A 20,968-nucleotide genomic window follows, 5' to 3' on the forward strand; every position below is an offset into this window, starting at 1 on the left:
GGTCCATGAGCAAAGATATTTCACATGAAAAAAGTGTCACATCACAATGACTCACTTCTCTTGTTTGTTCTTCAAGAACCAAAGAGAAAACCATGTACAAATCCATGTGCCACACTATAGTCCTTTCATAGACAGTGTGCTCTACTAGATATATTAATCCCATGATGGTTGCTTCACAAGATTTATGCCCATTCCTATCCCTAAAGAACCATGCTGCTTCATGACTTATGCTCATGGCCATCCCAAGAGATCCACATTGGTAATGCATCTTAATTCTAGAATCATTCCATTCAAGATAAACTAACATGCGTTTACTGCCTTGCACTCTACATACCAAACAATATACATTGAAATGTAACACAAATGACTTGAAGCAACATGTGCACTACTACTGACATAAGCATATCCTTATCTGTATCCATAGTTGTTCAAAAATTAGGATACTTCGTGCTTGACTAAGCATCAATGCTCAAGTGTACGAAAATATATTGATTAGAGCAAGTTCCAATCTTTTGGAGTTGCTACCCCCTCTTGAGCATTTAGCAATGCTCTAGATCTATGCTCTGTTGAACTTCAATGAGCCATGACCAAGATTGGTTCTAATTGAAAAGCCTCAAGGTAAAGTTGCAACAACTTTTTAGTAGCATTTATATCTTGCTGTCCTAGGTCAGCATGATCTTCCATAGAACTTGTTGTCCCATGTCAATATGATCTTCCATAGACCTTGGAACTGCATTTGTTTCATGCTCTCCCACCCAAGCATGACCTTCCAAAGACCCTGCACTATGCAATGTGTATCTTTGTTGAGGACAATGATTCCTCATCACCTACATCTTGTTCCCAGAAGGTCATCTTGCTGAAATATTTAAAAACTCATTGGTGTTCACTAAGTACAACACTTAAGAAAATGTGTGGTTACTATGAGACAACCACAAGCTCACCTTGTTAGAGAATGTTTTGATTGTTTCCAAAAACAAAGGGCAATTGTTTTGATCCTTGCCATATGCAATCTATTCGGTTTTGCCATGCATTTACCAAGTTTCCCATGCATTTCTTGTGATGATGGAAAAGCTACAATCTTACTTTGCATGCTCCAGATTAGTTATGAATGGCTGTTTTTCAATGATTTCTTGTTGCACAATTGATCCACAGGTCCACAATGACCTTATTACCTTTACTGCTTGCTTCCTAGTAGTTGTAGTATGTTTAAAAATGCATACAAACACTTGGAACTTGCCAAACACTAAAATTGACCATTAGCATTTGGATCCAATTTCACGAAGCATTTGCCTCGACAATTGTCCTACATAGTTCATATTATGTAGTTCCACACGCTTTTTCCCACGAACAGAGGGGTTTCTTATGATGAAACCGTGAGAAGCTAGAATATCATTTTCTTTCCCAAAAAGAAGCGAACAATGTGTATAAGGATCGAGATCTCAAAGGAAAAGAGACGACTCAAGTCTATTGTGCTATAGTAACGTGTTTCAATGAAATTTAGACAAAAAAAACATCATATCTTTCTGTTTACAAAGCTTCCCAATGGATTGCTCATGTTGAGAGGAGAAGTTGGTTGCTGTCCTCACTTTGTACATGTTGTTAGCTCATATTTAATGGCTGAAACCTACACATCCTATAGCAAAGAAGAGAAAACTGGTCATGTCCAAACTTGGGCTGCTAAATGAGAGAGGAGACTCCAAATAGCCAAGATCAATTTCCTAAATGAGTAATCAATTGCTCCTTAATCAAAATTTGAATTTGATTAGGGGCTAATCAATGCTTGGTTGATTAATCATAAGCTAGCTTCTTATTGGCCATACTTAAGCATCAAGCCTACTTTGTAACTTGAGCTCTTTATCAAACAAAACTTTCAATTGCAACCAATTCTAAGGTGTGGACTTTCAATTCATGAAAGTTTCACATTGCACCTTGTTTCTTTTGCCTTGTTCTTCTACCACATAGCTTATACACTTGTCCGTTGTATAACTCGATCTCAAATTCTTCATTGTTGGTGCAATAGTCACTGGTCATTGTGCCAAGAGCTGGGGGTACTAGAACTAGAGTCTATTTTATTCAAATCAATAAGTCTGTTTCTCTTTCTGTTTTGACAAAGTATGCTTGTAGACTCATTGAGATGACTTGGATCAAATAGAGTCCACGATTGGTAGATTGTGGTAGAAGATGGTAGATCAAGCTAGACACAACTACTTGCTAGACGGAGGGACGAAGACATTGGGTATACTAGAGAAAGCTCTTACAAGATTACAATGGGATCTAGAAGATTAGGTTGGGAGAGACCCATTACTTGATAGATCCTTGATGTAGCCTTATTTGGTCACACCATTGGCCAAATAGCATTGGAGTAGAGCCAGTAGCTGCTCAACAATGGCACAGAAGACATATCTTGGTGCTTTTCGTTATAGATCTTTGGAGGATGATGGATGATAGCTTTGGGGCTAAGAAGATATTTGTTTTATTGTGGCTTGTAGCCAATAAGAGTTTGGCAATTGACACTTGGCTCAACTATGGTAGGGCTTCTATAACATGTGTGAGATGTGGAGAGATAAAGGAGATTTGAAGTATAGCATGTGTGAAATATGGAGAGATAAAGGAGACTTGGAGGCATTGCCTATGGGATTGTCCCAAAGCCTAAGCAGTGTGAAGGAGAGCCCTTAGGAAGGATGGACTTTCATGGCACAATTGAGATGGGTAGCGACTTGGGGGAAGTAGCTTGGGTCATGGATAGTGGTTTGACATGTGGTTATGAAGATTTTTTAGGGGATCCACTCATTTCTTATTGTTGGGGGCATGATCCAAACTCCAAATTACTTGTGCAAACTTAGTGGACAAAGAGGCATTGTCACAAATGCTCTAGCGTAATTTTACAAATTATATTTCTTGCACTCTTTTATTGTAGGTTGACATGTGCATTAGGACCATCTTCAGGTTGCACTTGAGCTAAACTTACAGTGTGGCTATAATGGTCTTTGGGCCAACTAGTATTCTTTGTCTACTTTTGGGTATTGAGCATTCGAATGAATCTCATGGATTTAGAATTTACTCAATATAGGGCCAAGGTAGAATGTAAGGGACCCCTAGCATTTCTTGACTGTAATTTGTAAATTTATGGGTGAATGCTTAGTTGTTCAAAGGTTGAGAGTTTAGAAAATGGGGTGAATTGTTGCTTAGCAACATTATTTTGAGTGGAAAAATATTGAAAGTATTAAAGATATTCATTTAGACTATGAGGTGTAGTTATGGCATCTATCTTCAAGATGTTTCCACTGCAGAGATTCTCTCTAGGATTCGGAAAAGGATTATTCATACTTTTCACGGGAGATGGGAAAGACTATAGGGCGACTCTTAGTGAATGATGTGGAGTAGAGATGCTTTTATGTGGACATGGGACTCTGGCACCTTCTTTCAGGTAGCACCATACATGGTCTAGCATTACGGACCACCATATTGGTTGTTCAATCAACCACTGTATTGAAGATTTACTTAGCAGCCCCTTATATGAAATTTTCTACTTTGTATTTTATCTTAGGAATTTTTCCGAGGTGTTGTTAATAAAATCTTATTTTCTCTGACCAAAAAATGAAAAGCATTACATCCCTAGGATGGCACAATTGCTTGGCCAGCTTTACATAAGCTAAGAGGTAGAATGCTTGGTACTATGTCAAAGAATGGGTTACACCATGGGTACTATGAGCACATTCTTTCTTCAAGGTGGCACCTTATGCATGGATATTTTCAGTTTTATGACCTTGCTTAGAACAGTCAGTTATTTTGGTGTGCTTGATGCAGTACTTATGTCTCTTCTTGGTTTATTGAATGGCACTCACTGTGCTTAGAATCACATCAGTTTAAATTTCTAGAAAGGCATAATGGCCTGGGTGGGCATTCAGATCAGCTACGAAGTGGAAGGCTTAGCAGTGTCGCAAGGTATCCTTTGTAACAGTGAGCACATTCCCTCTTCCAACTGTGACCAGGATATTTCAAACTGTGACCATTATCCTGGACATACTAGTAAGACTCCTGGAATGACCTGTGTTTGATGCACAGATTGCTTTATTGTCTCTTTTAGCTGGATAAGCAGAAACACATATGATCATTTCTTGAAGATAGCAGAGGCTACATCACTTCAATGCTTTTAGGCTTTTCAAAGCATCAATTCATATATTTGTAACTGTGAAAATTTGTGTATTTGTAGAACAGGCACTGAAAATATTTTGGAATCTTTCAGGTTCTTGATCTTTCATTCAACAAGATTTCTCGAGTACAGCAGTTGCAGAAACTTGGTTGTTTTCCCAATCTCCGTTCCCTTCAGCTTAATGATAATCCTGTATCTGAACTCCCAGATTATGTAGAGAAAGTTCTTGAGGCTGTACCATGGTTGATGGAATTGGATAATGAAGCTTTGTCAGACTATGAGAGACATCAAGCAGTTCGATCTATCTTCTTGAAGGTTATGAATGTGGTTGGTCACCATTATATACATTCAAAAATATGGAAAGGAAGCATACCAATCTTGCTTAAGGTAGATGTCCTAAAGCAGCAAATGACCAATTTAACCTGCAGCGGCTTAACAGTCTTGAAATGTCACGCTGATCAGCTTAAATATGGTATCAGATCTTGTGAAAGCATGATACTGGACACACAAGTAGTTTCAATAAATAAACTCATGGCAGGAGATGCCGATATACCTGTGTTATGGGAAGTTCTTGCAGACATTTCACAGCTTTACTGTGTGAATTATTATGAATCTGATGACATGTGTAAATCTTATACATTTCGTCAATATGAAGCACAATGGAACCAGCAGGCTTTTCAATTAATGTGCCTTAATCACAGGCAAAAGATGCTGAATGGTTTGAGAGAAAGTAATATTGAAGAAGAGATTAGGCATGTAGCACAGGATCATAAACAGATGGGCTATGGAAAAGTCATACGAAACTGTTATGCCTCTGATCTTGAGCATTGTTTGTGGGAACATATCCATTTCGATGAAAGCCAGTATGAGGAAAAGTTTGAGAAGAATGAAGCTTATCAAGTCGAAATTGATACACATCTCAGAAGAATAAGAAGATTACAAGCACTTTCAAGAGGGTTTCTCTCTAGGAGGAAATTTAAATGTCTGCTATTTCATCAGAAAAATATGATGTGTTGTCTAGCAGCAGCCAGAATACAAGCCTCTTGGAAAGGTTGGAAGATAAGGAGATCTGGATTTTTGGCCAGTCTCTACCTAGAGAGGCAGAGAATGTCAGAAGCTGCTTTAAAAATTCAGGCAATTTGGAGGGGTTTTCGAACTAGGAAAAGGTTTCGTCTTGCAATGGAAATATCGAAGTATGAGGATCCTGATGGCTTTGCATACGTTTCAGTTCATGAAGCTGGATTTTTCTTTGACATTGATGATTGTTATCAAGGAAGAGAAGCATGCCAGGAAGATATGTGTGATCAGGGGCTTTTGGACCAGCTGCAACTGAATCCTTTGGACGTCACTAACTATCAACCTGTCTGCAGCACTGAGAATCAAGATAACTTCTCAGTTGTCAGCGGGAGCGAACATAGTGCTGCTGGAAGTATCATAAATAATATAATGCTGGAGAATGAAATTTCGGGTTTCCATAAGACATCAATTGAATCAAATCATAAGGTCATGCTTTGTATGCATGCTTGCAAAGTTTTGAAAGTTGCAACTTCCTTGACATGAGTCCATCATGACTTTACCATGATAATGCAGTAACTTACACCAGATTTAACATGAATTTGAGTACATTCAATCATGCCATAACATTAAAGAATAAAATCCGAAGAATTGGACAGGCTAGGGTGCCCAGGATGCTTGGAAAAACCCAACCTTTTTCGAAAGAAGGACAAGGTCCTTGTAGTTCTTTGGATGACTATTGGTGAAGTGGTGGTTGCTGCGTGGATTATGAGAACTAGTTGTAAAGGATGGACAAACACTATTATTGAGGTGGTCAATTGGGACAGCTTGCAAGTACCACCTGCTTGAATCACACCCTTGTGCTTCTTGCTGTAAATGCACCTGTCTTGACACTAGACTTTCACTCATGCCATTCCCCCACTCCACAAAGAAGGCGGCGATGTGCAGGCAAATGTGCGAGCTGTGGAGGAAGGACTGCAGCCAGGTAACCAAGGTTTTAGAGGTGGTGGCTTAGGTGATAGAGGAGTTGAGTAGGGCTGTGAGCAGTAGTGGGAGGAGGAGAAGGCCTGTCATCGGGACATGAAACTTTTGAGATGCTTTAATCTTGCTATTATTATTTGATTAATTTAATAATCAAATGTGCAAGGTTATAAGGCACATGTGATACACATGGCAGTTATTTCATGGTGACAAGCCAAGGACCCCGAGGAGTCTGTAAATTTCAAAGGCAAAAGTTGTGAAGGACATGGATTGTATATTAGAGGGTTAAGCATGATACGAAAAAGATGCCAGATTTGTTATAGCCGTTGCCTATACCAGATAGGTCTTGGTAGAGCATTGCAATCGATTTCATTTATGAGCTTCCTACGATACTGACATGGAATGATGGGATATGGACTATCGTTTGCAAGTTTAGCAAACGTGCCCATTTCATTCCGGCGAGGAAGAAAATAAAGACTGATTATATGATACAATTGTTTTTGCAACACATTTTAAGTATTATGGTATGCTATAGTCGATTTGTCAGTAATCAAGATCCTTGGATGACCAATTTATTTGAGACAGGGTTATTTGAAAATTTGGGTATCACATTGAAATTGTCGTCATCATTCCATACGCAAATAGATGGTTAGTCTGAAGAGGAAAATTCCAGAGTGTTGGATCTTTTGAGGTGCTATGTATTAGACCATAAGACACAGTGGGAGCAGTATTTGCCATTGGTTGAGTTTGCATATAGTAATACGGTGCATAGCTTCGTTGGCAAAGCTCTATTTGAGGTTGTTGAGGGTGGCAAGAAGGTACCACCTATCTCGCACAGTAATGATAAGATCTTTGAGGCTGATTGCTATGTCGAAAGCTTGGATGGAGCCTATGCAAAGATAACGTATGCACTTCGGAGATCACAAAAAAAGCAACCGATGGCAGTTGATTGCCCTAGATGTGCTTTGCGGTTTACAAAGGGCGATTATGTATTGCTGTGTTTTAAAAAGGCAAGGTTGAAAGAGATCAAAGGAAGAGAAAGATTGTATCCGAAGTTAAGTATGAGATACTACGGGCCCTTCAAGTGTTGGAGAAGATCAAGGATGTTGCATATCTATTGAAATTACCTCCACATTCGAGGATACACAATGCCTTTCATGTAAGTTTGTTGAGGTCTTTTTGTGGTGATGTGTTAGAGGATATATCTGCTAAAATTTAGCCTAAGGTTGAGGAGCTGGATGAGATATGATGCATGAGTAGATTTTGGCACATAAGGAAAGAAAGATCAGAGGTAAAGTGTCCACGAGATATTTTGGTGAAGCTTCAGAACTATTCATCAATGGATGCAAAGTGGATGGAAGAGGATGACTTGTTGGCAGACCATTCTCAGTTGTTGTAGCTTTTCCTAGATGCCTTTCAATTAGAGCCGACTTTCAGGCTCAGTCACGTTCACTAGAGTAGGGAACCAGAGCATTGCTTGTTGCTTAAGGGGGAGGTAGCACTTCCACTTCACCAGTTATAGATAGCTCTCGTACATTGTGGATCTCGAATATATTCAACATACATCCAAGGTACTGTGTTGATAGTATGTTTGCCACGAGGTCACTACTCAATGTACTAGTCACTGTGAGATGTATGCAGATGAGTATGAGTTTCACCTGGATACTGAAACTATACTTTTGCATCAGTTTATGATCAATTTGGCATGAGATTTGCATCGGTTGATGCTCAGTTTGAGATCAATTCCTTATCAGTTTCAACTCAGTTTTTGATCAGTTAGAGATCAGATTATGGTCACTTCTGATCAATTTTGCATCACTTTTTGATCAGTTTTTGCACTTGGTTTGTGATCAGCTTGCGATCACATTTGCAGTAGTTAGTGATCAGTTTGCAGATTAGTTTATGCGCAATTTTCTGATTCGAGATCCTTCTTGTGACCATTTGGTACATCACTCCCTGCTGGATGTTCTCTAAATCTTGCATTGCTTAGGTGAAGCGCCTTATCATGAATCTTATCTAGTTGGGCAGAGATGGGAACTCAGCTAGAGTGAAGGTTGCTTGGGCCATTATCACATAGCCCAGGTCTAGATGAGGCTTGGGGATCTTAGACCCAGATTGCCAGCAGAGCAAAGCCTTATCGGCCAAGCTCATTGTTTGGGTCCTCCTTCCAAAGATGAGGAGCCTTGGGAAAAGCTTTTGATAGGGAGACTTTAGGCCATCACATCCACATGTCAAGGACCATGGCAGCCCAACATTGACTGGATTTTTCAAGAGATTAAGGCGAGAGACTCACGGTGGAGCTTTGAAGTCAAATTTGCAGTTGCTGTTATTAGAGCATGGAGATCTCTTTCTTCTAGCCTTTATTAGTTACCATCGACTATGGATGAAGAGAAGAGTCAAGCACTTCTCTTTAATCACCATTTGAGTTTAGATTTGGGTCACACCTTGGATAGAGGACTTACCTATCTTGGGGAAGATTCTATCTATAGGTCGCCATCTCAGTGGGAGACTAGTTCACGTTTCAAGAGTTACAATAGGAGATTCAAAGGCAAAGACTACAGGGTCTCAAGGGAGCCGTGGCTATGATTGAGGTTGTGACAAAGGGAGTACCTCTTGAGTGGTGGATGGATATGCACACTTCTCAGACCTAGGTTGGTCACGTTTCTAGAAGGGACGTCCTTCTGGTGGACTTAGGGACACCATCATAGATGGGAGCTGATTGCTAATAGTATAGCTTGGTACATTTGGACTGCAAGGGGTAGCGACATCATTGACCTTTAGAAATTAGAATGTATCCACAGCTGAGACCCTTTTGAGGATTTGGACACAGATTATCCACACTATTCACATATGTATCCACATCATTGACCTTTAGGAATCTGGATGTATCCACAGCTGAGACTTTCTTGAGGATTTGGATAGAGATTATCCACACTCTCCGTGGAAGATGGGAGATGTTGCAGGGAGGATCTGACAGGATGAGGAGAAGGAGAGAGGCTTCTTGTGGATATGGGACTCATGCACTTTTTCTCAGGTTCAGGTGGAGCTGTTCTAGACGAGCTGTGGCAGTTTCAAACTTTCAAGGATGGTTGGATCTGTCTAATGCTGCTGGATGGTGTTTATAGCTGTGCAATGGCTGACTTGATCACGGTGAAACCTTCCTAGGCTAGTGGATGTTGTTTTGGGGGGACCACTTGAGTGGATGTTGAGCTTGTGAGAGTTGGAGTGGATTGAAGCTCAACTGAGAGTGAAGTAGACAGTGTGGAGAGTGAAAGCACAACACCTAATGCAATAGATTGAAGTGTGTAATGAAAGTACAAAGTAGAACCCTTAAACCTTAGGGTTGTAAGAGGGTGTTCACACCTGAAGTGTGTGAAACATGATAAGTGCCCGAAACTATGTAACATAGGCACATAAAATAAAGAGAATAAATCTGGGGGGAAAAATCTCTCGTATAGAGAGTAAAAAGTGCCCTAGTGTCCTACTGAAGATCACCGACACTTCTCTATGAGCGTAGGCGTGAGTAAAAACCAACAATCCCCCTGGAGTAAAGAGTGATCAAAATACAAGGGTCATCCGCCACCAAAGGAGATCAAATTTAAAGCATTGCGAAATGCTTCAAATTTGTCAGGAGGAAGAGCTTTGGTGAAGATGTCTGCCACATTACTGGTGGTAGGACAATAGACAAGGCTGATATCTCCGGCATGTAGCCTCTCTGACAAAGTGATAATGGATCTCAATGTGTTTTGTGCATGCATGAAACACTGGGTTCCTTGCCACTGCAATGGCACTCTGACTATCAATGAACAAAGGAGTAGGCTGTGCGACAGATACATCCAAATCAACTAGCAAGCATCTAAGCCATACACATTTAACTGTGGTAGTGAAAGCTGCCTTGTATTCAGCTTCACATGACGATGTGGCAACAGTGGACTATTTCTTGCTAAGCCAAGATATGCAAGATGAGCCAATAAAGAAACGATTGCTACTAGTGGAGTGATGAGAATCATAATCACCAGCCCAATCATAATCACTGTAAGTGTTGGGTATCTCACACGCCTTACTTACGCCTACGCTCATATGGGAGTGTGCGGGTGATCACTAGGACACTGGGGCACTTTTTACTCTCGGTAGGAGAGGTTTTTTCCCCCAGATTACGTGTACTATTTTGTATGTGCTTGTGGTGCATACTTACGGGCACTTACTGTGTTCGGGTGTGAACAGCCCCTTATAACCCTAAGGTATAAGGGTTATCATTTGTACTTTCAGCTAACACTCTATTCAGTACTATTGCATTGGGTGTCGTGCTCAACTCTGTCTCTCACTCTCACACTGTCTACTGCACTTCAGCTGCACCTCGATCCTCTCCCATCTGACATTTGGTATCAGAGCTCAGCTCAGAGCAGTCTTCAGTCTGCAGTCTGCAGCCCCCGCCAGTTCTGCCCCAGCCGCCTGTTCCTGCCCAGTCCTGCCTGCGCCTGTCAGTCCGTCAGCGCGCAGCACCAGACGACTCCTCTGCCCAGCGTGCAGCTCCAACAATCAGCGTGCCACCTGTACCTGCGTGCTGCCACCTCTGCCCAGCGCGCCACCTGTACCTGCGTGCTGCCACCTCTGCCCAGCGAGTCCTCTGCCCTGTGTCTGCCCAGAGTGCCCCTTCGCCTGTCAGTCTGCCTGCGCAGCCTCCCTGCGCTGAGCTAGCCTGTGCCGTCAGCTCCAGCTGCCAGCGCGCCACCTGTCTCCACCAGCCAGTCCTGGGTGCCGCCTCCTCTGCCCAGCGCGCGCCCAGTCCTGCCTGCGCGTGTCACTGGACCTGCACGCCTGTACCTGTGCGTCAGTCCGATTGTACCCAGCAGTCATTACCTCGGGAATCGTGCCCGTCGTCAACACGCAAAGGTAACATTCTGCACTTTTCTTTTACACAGGAGTTCGTGCAACAGGTTCAGGTTCAGCATTGGGAAACGTGCTGAACAGCAGGTTCAGTTTTCAGCATTGGGAAACGTGCTGTGTCTGTCTGTGACACATTGAATGCACATTTTGGGGCTTTTGTAACAGACATTTGTGACAGAAATTTTGGGCAGAAAATTTTGGGGCTTTTGATGTTTTAGTGCTGCTGAGCACTAATTGCACCTTGGGAAGCGTGCATCAGTGACAGTTTTTTTTTGACAGAGTACCCTTTGCACATTAATTGCAGACTTGTGTTTGCTGCAATTTCTGGAAATTTGCAGATTTCCAGCCCGTACTGCATTGACATTGCTCTATTACCTTTTGGGAAATAATGGCAAATCAGGGAGGAGATGTATTCACCTATGTGTCCAAGAAAGACCGATTGGATGGGAACAATTATTCCCTTTGGTCTTTCATGATGAAGAATGTATTAGTGGCCAAAAATTTGTGGGATTATGTCAGTGGAGAGGAAGCACGACCGGGAGTTGTGGCTCCCGCTACTCCTCCTCCAGGAGGACGTGCAAGAGGGCAACCTCAGCCCCCTCCACCTCACCCCGCTCAGCCACTTCCCCCAAGAACTGCAGCTCAGAAAGCTTGGGATACACGGGATGCACAGGCTATGTCGCTGATTGCATTGGCAGTTCAGCGTTCTATCATTCCTCATATTCGTTCAGCAGCTTCTTCACAAGAAGCTTGGTTGACATTGGAGCAGATGTTTGCAGGAAAGAATGAGACTCGCATCTTTTTCTTGAAGAAAGAGCTAGAGACTCTAAAGATGAATGAGGGTGATTCTATGCAGGATCATCTCAACAAAATTCAGGACTTGCGGGAGCAACTCATGAATGTGGATGAGTACTACTCAGATGCGCAGCTGATTTCTACGACATTGAATTCACTGCCTCCCTCTTACTTGGCTTTTCATACTGCCTTGAACCTCACTATGAGGATTTCGAAAGAGCCCATCACTTTCATTCAGCTCGTCAGTTTGCTTCTAGAGGAGGAACAAACTAGACGGAACAGTGGTGTGGATGGTATAGCCTCTGAGCAGGCTTTTATGTCAAGGCAGAAGGGTAAAAACAGCCAAGGGAAAAATGCTTCGCAGAGTTCTGGTAGTAGTAACACTTCACAGACAAGTCAGAAACAGGGGGGCACGCAAGCCAAGAAAGGAAAATGCCATTACTGCAAGAAGCCTGGCCACTACATCACTGAGTGCAGGAAGCGCATCGCCAAAGAGAAGAAGAAGGAGTCAGGGATGTCTGTTTCTGCAGCTCCTTCCACTGCTAGTGAGTCCGCGTCCTTTGTTGCAGACAGGGACTATTGTTTTTACACTTGCAGTTATGATGTCTCTTGGGCTGATAGAGCATTTAGCTCTACAGAAGATGCTGACACTTGGTTCTTTGACAGTGGTGCTTCACGGCATATCACATCTCGTAGAGATTTGTTTGCTTCTCTTGGTGCACCTCCCGTTGGGAAGTCTGTTCAGTGTGCTAATAATGCATCATACCCTGTTCGTGGTATTGGGGAGATTCAGCTTACAACCATTGATGGCTCTATTCTCCGCCTATAGGATGCTTTGTATGTGCCTGGCATTAAGAAGAATCTGCTTTCCATTTCTTCTATGGCACGTTGTGGTTTGCAGGTCACCTTTGATGATGACCGTTGCATGGTCCGTGACAAGGAACACATGACATTGGTCTTGACAGGTTCTCTGTGTCATGGGTTATATGAGTTGGATGCTCTTTCGGTAGATCAGTCTGCATATTTGACATCCACTCTTACTCCTGCTATGTTAGAGGCAGAGTTATGGCATGCTCGTTTGGGGCATGTAAACTATGGTAGCTTGATGCTATTACAGCGTACTCAGATGTTGGATGGATTACCTCTCTTGGAGAGACCTCCTGAGCATTTATGCGAGGGTTGCATTTTGGGGAAAATGCATCGTTTCTCTTTTCCCCGTGATGTTGCTTTTAGAGCAACAGCCAGATTGCAGCTTGTGCATTCGGATGTTTGTGGGCCCATGCAGACACAGTCATTGGGTGGTTGTTACTATTTTGTAACATTTATTGATGACTTTACACGTTTGTGCTGGGTCTACTGCTTGAAAAAGAAGTCAGAAGTGTATGATGCATTTTTGGCTTTCAGTGCACTTGTGGAAACTCAGTCTGGTTGCAAATTTAAGACTCTCCGTTCGGACCGAGGGGGGGAATACATGTCCTCTATGCTGAATTCTTATTTGCAGCAGAAGGGCATTATCCATCAGTACACTACTGCATATACTCCACAGCAGAATGGGGTAGCAGAGAGGAAAAATCGGTCACTCATGGAGATGGCCAGATGTATGCTGAAGGCAAAGAGTTTGCCTCATAGTTTTTGGATGGAAGCCGTCATGTGCGCTTGCCACATTTTGAACAGATGCCCTACCAAGGCCTTGAAAACCGTCACACCTTTTGAGGCTTGGCACAGCCGCAAACCTTCTGTTGGCCACTTCCGTACTTTTGGGTGTCTTGCATATGCCCATATTCCACAGGTACTTCGAAAGAAGTTGGACAACAAGGCTGTAAAATGCATCTTTATGGGATATAGCAGCGAAAGCAAAGGCTACAGACTCTATGATCCCGTGACCAAGAAGGTTTTTGTCAGCAGGGATGTTGTATTTGATGAAAAATCAGAATTATCCTTGGCTGGTTTTGATACATATCAGGCTGCCCGTGATGTCTTTGAAGGGCTGCTGCCCATCACATTTGGTGATTCAGCTGGTACTTCAGCAAATGAACCTAATGTTCAGCCAGCTGCTCCTATGGAACATGCAGTAAATCAGCACATTGCTGAAACTGAAATTCAGCAGGAACTTGTACACAGTCAGGAAGCAAGACAGGTGCCTAGATGGTACACGCAGACTATGAGAGATAGTCATTTGGAAACACCCTTGGCTGGTCGTACTCGAAGGCAAACTCGACTGCATGATTCAGCACATTCCATGGAGTTTGTTATGGCAGCATGTACTCATGATAATGAGGAGCCTGAATGTTTTGAGGATGCACGACATAGTGTGCATTGGATGGCAGCCATGCAAGCTGAATTGGATTCTATTCATAAGAATCATACTTGGGATTTGGTGTCTTTGCCAGTTGGCAAGCGTGCCATTGGTACGAAATGGGTCTACAAATTGAAAAGGAATGCAGATGGATCCATAGATAAGTACAAGGCACGGCTGGTAGCTAAAGGCTACGCACAGAAAAAGGGCATTGACTATGAGGAGACCTTTGCTCCTACCTCCCGTATGACGACCATTCGGTCTATGATTGCCTTGGCTGCACATTTTGGTTGGAAAGTGCATCAGCTGGATATAAAGACTGCATTCTTACATGGGGAACTTCAGGAAGAAGTGTATGTACAGCAGCCCATTGGTTTTGCAGTTGAAGGCTCAGAAAATTTAGTATGCAAGCTGAAAAAAGCTCTATATGGTTTGAAACAAGCTCCACGAGCTTGGTACGCAAAGATAGATGCTTTCTTGCTTAGTCAGCAGTTTGTAAACAGCCCATCTGAGTCTACCCTTTATGTACATAAAGAGGGGGGATCCATGCTGATTTTGTGTCTATATGTAGATGACCTTTTGCTCACTGGAACACATGCTGATCAGATTTCAGCATTCAAAAATAATTTACAGCAAACTTTTGACATGTCTGACTTGGGTATTTTGCACTATTACTTGGGCATCCAGTTTGTACATGATGCTAGAGGCATTGGATTATGTCAGTCAAGGTACATTGGGCAACTTCTTGAGAAGTTTGGCTTACAGGATTGCAAGCCAGTTTGTACACCCATGGAACATGGGCTCAAACTGTCATTACATGATGACAGTGATTTGTTTGATATCCATACTTATGCTCCAGCAGTGGGATGTCTCATCTATCTATGCCACACTCGGCCAGACATACAGTTTGCCGTTTCAGTTTTGAGCAGGTACATGCATCAGCCTCGTATGTCGCATTGGCAAGCTGTGAAGCGTGTGTTTCGTTACTTGCAGGGTACTAGAGCTCTTGGATTGCTTTATGCCAAGGGGGGACCACTGCAGTTACATGCTTACAGTGACTCTGATTGGGCTGGTGATTTTGATACTCGTCACTCCACTAGTGGCAATTGTTTCTTTCTTGGCTCGTCATGCATTTCTTGGCTTAGCAAGAAACAATCCACTGTTGCCACGTCGTCATGTGAAGCTGAGTACAAGGCAGCCTTCACTACTGCAGTTGAGTGCGTATGGCTTAGACGCTTACTTGCTGATTTGGATGTATCTGTTACGGAGCCTACTCCTTTATATACTGATAGTCAGAGTGCCATTGCAGTGGCACGGAACCCTGTGTTTCATGCTCGCACGAAACACATAGAGATTCACTACCACTTTGTCAGAGAGAGGCTACATGCAGGTGATATCAGCCTCGTCTACTGTCCTACCACCAGCAATGTGGCAGACATCTTCACCAAAGCTCTTCCACGAGACAAATTTGAAGCATTTCGCGATGCTTTGAATTTGACGCCCTTTGGTGGCGGATGATCCTTGTACACTTGATCACTCTTCACTCCAGGGGGGTTTGTTGGGTATCTCACACGCCTTACTTACGCCTACGCTCATATGGGAGTGTGCGGGTGATCACTAGGACACTGGGGCACTTTTTACTCTCGGTAGGAGAGGTTTTTTCCCCCAGATTATGTGTACTATTTTGTATGTGCTTGTGGTGCATACTTACGGGCACTTACTGTGTTCGGGTGTGAACAGCCCCTTATAACCCTAAGGTATAAGGGTTATCATTTGTACTTTCAGCTAACACTCTATTCAGTACTATTGCATTGGGTGTCGTGCTCAACTCTGTCTCTCACTCTCACACTGTCTACTGCACTTCAGCTGCACCTCGATCCTCTCCCATCTGACAGTAAGCATGTAAGTGCAGTGGTTCTCCCTTGGCAAAACGCAATCCAAGAGTCCTAGTACCCTGCAAGTAACGGAAAACACACTTGACAGTTTGCCAATGTGACATGCGTGGCTGATGCATATATCTGCTCAGGGCTGAAATTGCAAACTGTATGTCTAGCCTAGTGTTGCATAGGTAGATAATGCATCCAACTTGCTGGAGCATATGTGTGTATATCAAACAAGTCACTATCATCATGCAGTGACAACTTCAGTCCAAGTTCCATTGGTGTGCAGACTGGCTTGCAATCTTGTAAGCCAAACCTCTCAAGAAGTTTACCAATGTATCTTGACTGTGATAAACCGATAACTCTAGCATCATGAATGAACTAAATGCCCAAGTAATAGTGCAAAGACCCCGAATTTGACATCTCAAAAGTTTGCTGCAAATTTTATTTAAATGCTGAAATTCGATCAGCATGTATCCCTATAAGCAAAAGGTCGTCATTATACAGACAAATGATTAGCATGGATCCCGCCTCTTTACATACGTAAAGAGTAGACTGTGATGAGCTGTTTATGAATCCTTGGCTGAGTAAAAAAGCATCAATCTTTGCGTGCCAAGCTCGAGGAGCTTGTTTCAAGCCATACAAAGCCTTTTTCAGTTTACAAGCCAAGTGTTTTGATCCCTCAACTGCAAAACTAATGGGGTGCTATACATATACTTTTTCATGAAGTTCCCCATGTAAAAATGCAGTCTTTATATCTAGCTAATGCAAAGTCCATCCATAATGGGTAGCCAAAGCAACCATAGACCTGATGGTAGTCATACGGGAGGTAGGAGCAAATGTCTCCTCATAGTCAATGCCTTTCTTCTATGCATAGCCCTTGGCTACAAGCCTGGCTTTATATTTGTCAATGGATCCATCTGCATTCCTTTTCAGCTTGTAGACCCATTTTGTTCCAATGGCTTTTTCACTAAAGAGTAGACCCAACAGAAGCGAGTAAAGTCATCAATAAAAGTCACAAAATAGTAACATCCACCGAATGACTTTGTCTGCATAGGGCCACATACATCTGAGTGCACTATGTGTAACCTGGCTGTGGCTCTAAAAGCAACATCACGGGGAAACGAAAACCGATGCATTTTTCCCAAAATACATCCCTCGTATAAGTGCTCGGGAGGTCTCTTCAAGAGAGGTAATCCATTAAGCATCTGTGTACACTGTAAAAGCATCGAGCTACCATAGTTTACATGCCCCATGTGAGTATGCCATAACTCTGTCTGTAACATAACATGAGTAAGAGTGGACACTAAATAGGCCGACTGATCAATTGAAAGAGCATCCAACTTATATAACCCACAATATAGAGTGCCAGTCAAGACCAAAGTCATGCGTTTCTTATCTCTCACTATGCATCTGTCATCATCAAAGGTGACCTGCAAACCACATTGTGTCAAAGAAGAAATAGATAATAAATTCTTCTTTATACCTGGCACAAACAAGGCATCTTGTAGGCGGAGAATAGAGCCATCAATGGCTGTGAGCACAATCTCCCCAATAGCTCTAATAGGGTATGATGCATTGTTGGCACACTACAAACTTGTCAATTGGGGCTGTACTAACAGAAGCAAACAAATCTCTGCGAGATGTGATGTGCCTAGAAGCACCACTGTCAAAAAACCATGTGCCTGCATCCTCAGTAGAGCTAAATGCTCTATTAGCCCAAGAAGAGTCACGATTGCATGTATAAAAACAATAGTCCCTGTCTGTAACAAAGGAGGCAGACTCAGTAGCAGTGGAAGGAGCATAAAAAACAGACATCCTTGACTCCTTTTTCTTCTCCTTGGCTATGCGCTTTCTACACTCAGTGATGTAGTGGCCTAGCTTCTTGCAATAATGGCATTTTCCCTTCTTGGCTTGCGTGTCCCCTTGTTTCTTATTGCCTTGTGAAGTACCTGAAGTCCCAGAGCTCTGTGGAGCATTCTTTGCTCGGCTACCCTTGTCCTTTTGTCGTGCCATAAAAGCATGCTTAGAGGCTATAACATCCACACCACTGTTTCTTCTTGTCTGCTCCTCCTTCAAGATCAAACTGACTAGTTGAAGGAAAGTAAGTGACTGTGGGGCAATCCTCATAGTGAGGTTCAAGGCCGTATGAAATGCCAAGTATGAGGGCGGCAATGAATTCAATGTAGTAGATATCATCTGTGCATCTGAGTAATACTCATCAACATTCACAAGTTGCTCACGCAAGTCTTGAATTTTATTTAGGTGATCCTGCATAGAATCACCCTCATCCATCTTTAGTGTTTCAAGCTCTTTCTTCAAGAAAGAGATGCGGGTCTCATTCTTACCAACAAACATTTGCTCCAAGGTCAACCAAGCTACTCATGAAGAAGTTGTAGACCGAATGTGAGGGACGATAGACCACTGAATTGCCAATGCAATCAGCGAAAAGGCTTGTGCATCCTGTGTATCCCATGCCTTTTGTGCTGCTGATCTTTGGGGAAGTGGCCGAGGTGGAGTAGGCTGAACAGGCTGAGTTGCCCGTTGTCCACATCCTCCTAGAGGAGTAGTAGGAGCTACAACTCCGGGCCTAACTTCTTCACTGTTGACATATTCCCAAAGATTCTTTGCAATCAGCATATTCTTCATCATGAAGGACTAGAGTGAATAGTTGTTGCCATCCAATCTGTCCTCCTTGGATACATAGGTAAATACATCACCTCCTTGATTTGCTATGATAAACAATGTTGATTAGAGAGAAAAAGAGCAATTTCCCTAGCTGGACCAACCTGAAAATCTCAAAATTTCCAGAAATTACAGCAAGTAATTTACTGCAATTAGCGATCTGAAGCACACTTTGTCAAAACTTTCTGTAATGCATGCAGTCCAAGGTGCAATAAATGCTTAGCAACACTGTAGAAGCAAAAGCCCCAAAATTTCTTGCCCCAAAATGCTCAAAAACAGTCTATTTCAGACTGAACTGTATTGCATGTACCAATGTCTTCACAAAACCCAAAAGCCCCAAAATTCTTGACTTATTTGCCAAGAAATTTCTGCATTAATCGTGTCCCAGACACGTATTGAGACTGCTTGTGCGTGCTTGGGCAAAAGCCCTTTCTCCAGAAATGAATCTGAAAAAAAAGAGTAAAATTTTCTTTTAAAAAATAAATTGTACCTCCAATGATTTGTGATGGAGGCTCGCTGGAGCAGTCGGGCTGGTGGCGCAAGAAACAGTTGAGCTGGTGGCGGGAGCAGCTGAAGGTCAAGCTGGAGGCGGTGGCCTGAGCAGGTGGCACATTGGGGACTGGTGGCCGGATAGGCCAGGTGGTGATTGGCGGTCTGGCGTTGCAGGCTGCAGGGGGGGGTGCTGGACGTAGGTGGGCACAGGAATGCAGGCGGGCGCAGCTGGCGCAGGGCACAGTTGCGGGTGCTGGTGCTGGCTGGCGGGAGCTGTAGGTCGCTGGTTGGCAGGAGCTACTGATGGGGCTACTGGCAAGTGGCTGGCGGCTGGCGGCTGGCTGGCTGTTCCAGCTGAAGGGGCGCTGGATGGCACAAGCTGCAGGTCCCTGATACTTACAGGGTGGTTCCAACTGATAGGGACTCCTTGAACTGAGCTGTACTCAAGAGCAGACTGAGCTGTACTCAGCTCCTGCTCTGATACCAAATGTGAGAGCTGGAGTGGATCGAAGCTCAACTAAGAGTGAAGTAGACAGTGTGGAGAGTGAAGGTAGGACACCCAATGCAATAGACTGAAGTGTGTAATGAAAGTACAAAGTACAACCCTTAAACCTTAGGGTTGTAAGAGGGTGTTCACACCCGAAGTGTGTGAAACACGATAAGTGCCCGAAATTGTGTAACATAGGCACATAAAATAAAGATAATAAATCTGGGGGAAAAGACCTCTCGTACGGAGAGTAAAAAGTGCCCCAGTGTCCTACTAAAGATCACCGACACTCCTCTGTGAGCGTAGGCGTGAATAAAACCCAAAAAAGCTGTTTTGTGCTAATTTGTTGTGAGTCAAGGCTTTTTGGAGAGACTATCATGGAATATTTTTCAAGAAAAGGGGTTCTTCTAGCAAGATTCAATGTCGGGCAGAGTGGTGTACTCATGCTTTTGTGGAATCATAGCTGTTTTACTTGGACTTGGCTGGTGAGAGCAGTTGGAGAAAAGGCTTGAGCACTGCTTGATTGGCCGACTAAGGGCTGAATTAGGAAAGCTAGTGAGTAGGGTTTTCTGAGCAGTAACAACTGTACAGGCGATTTGGTAATGATAAAGAAATACCTCAAGGGTGTTGGGCTTTGGGGCCAATTTTTCTTTGTGTCTGGGTGTAGGACCATTCTATCTCCAAGGTTTGATTTGTTTTTCTATTGCTGAATTTCTGATATTAAGATTAAGTGCTTTCAAGTATAACTGCACTGCCCATTTGATTTGCCCTAAGGCTGGTATCATGGTTTCGTTGTTGGGACATCACCAACTTTTTTAAGGGGGCGAGTCTGCACTCAGACTCAATCACTTAAGTCTTAAACTTTAGGCAAACAAGAAAAGCATTCAAGAAGGATGTCTCACACGGAACAGAGCAAGGATCTTTTTTGAAGGCAAATCTCTTGGACGAGATGTTTCTTAAAATGTGGATGATGTAAGCATAATTCCTTCATGCAGTTGATAAGTTTTCTCAACTTTCTAGTACATGGAGACTTTTGCTCTAGCTTATGAAGCTAAGTTTGCTGCTGCTGGATTATTTAGAGCCAATAAAGGTGAGGCAAGGAGATGCACCAAGTCAGAATCCTAGTGTGGCTGAGAGAAAGTCCATTGGACTTCGATGACAGATAGTGATTCCACCAGTACAGTGTGTTCCAATTCAGCAATCTGCTTTTGGTTTACGTGCTGAAGTCTATGGTTAGGGTAAGGTTTTCAGCAAGTACAACAGGTACAACAAGTGGTTCAACCACCATTTATACATCC

General features: G+C 43.0%; 1 protein-coding gene across 1 annotated transcript in view; it reads left to right on the forward strand.

Annotated features, from left to right (window-relative positions):
- LOC148022106 (uncharacterized) overlaps positions 1 to 20,968 on the forward strand; it is a 156,132-nt gene that overhangs the window by 102,807 nt on the left and 32,357 nt on the right. The window contains exon 3 of the mRNA XM_087696794.1: positions 4,247 to 5,656. Coding sequence (XP_087552920.1) covers positions 4,247 to 5,656 — 1,410 coding nt within the window. The remainder of the gene's footprint in view (positions 1 to 4,246; positions 5,657 to 20,968) is intronic.

This window comes from Lygodium microphyllum, chromosome 17 (genome assembly GCF_053477565.2).
Source record: "Lygodium microphyllum isolate KBCC chromosome 17, Lygodium_microphyllum_v1.1.10, whole genome shotgun sequence".
In the NCBI taxonomy this organism is placed as follows: domain Eukaryota; kingdom Viridiplantae; phylum Streptophyta; class Polypodiopsida; order Schizaeales; family Lygodiaceae; genus Lygodium; species Lygodium microphyllum.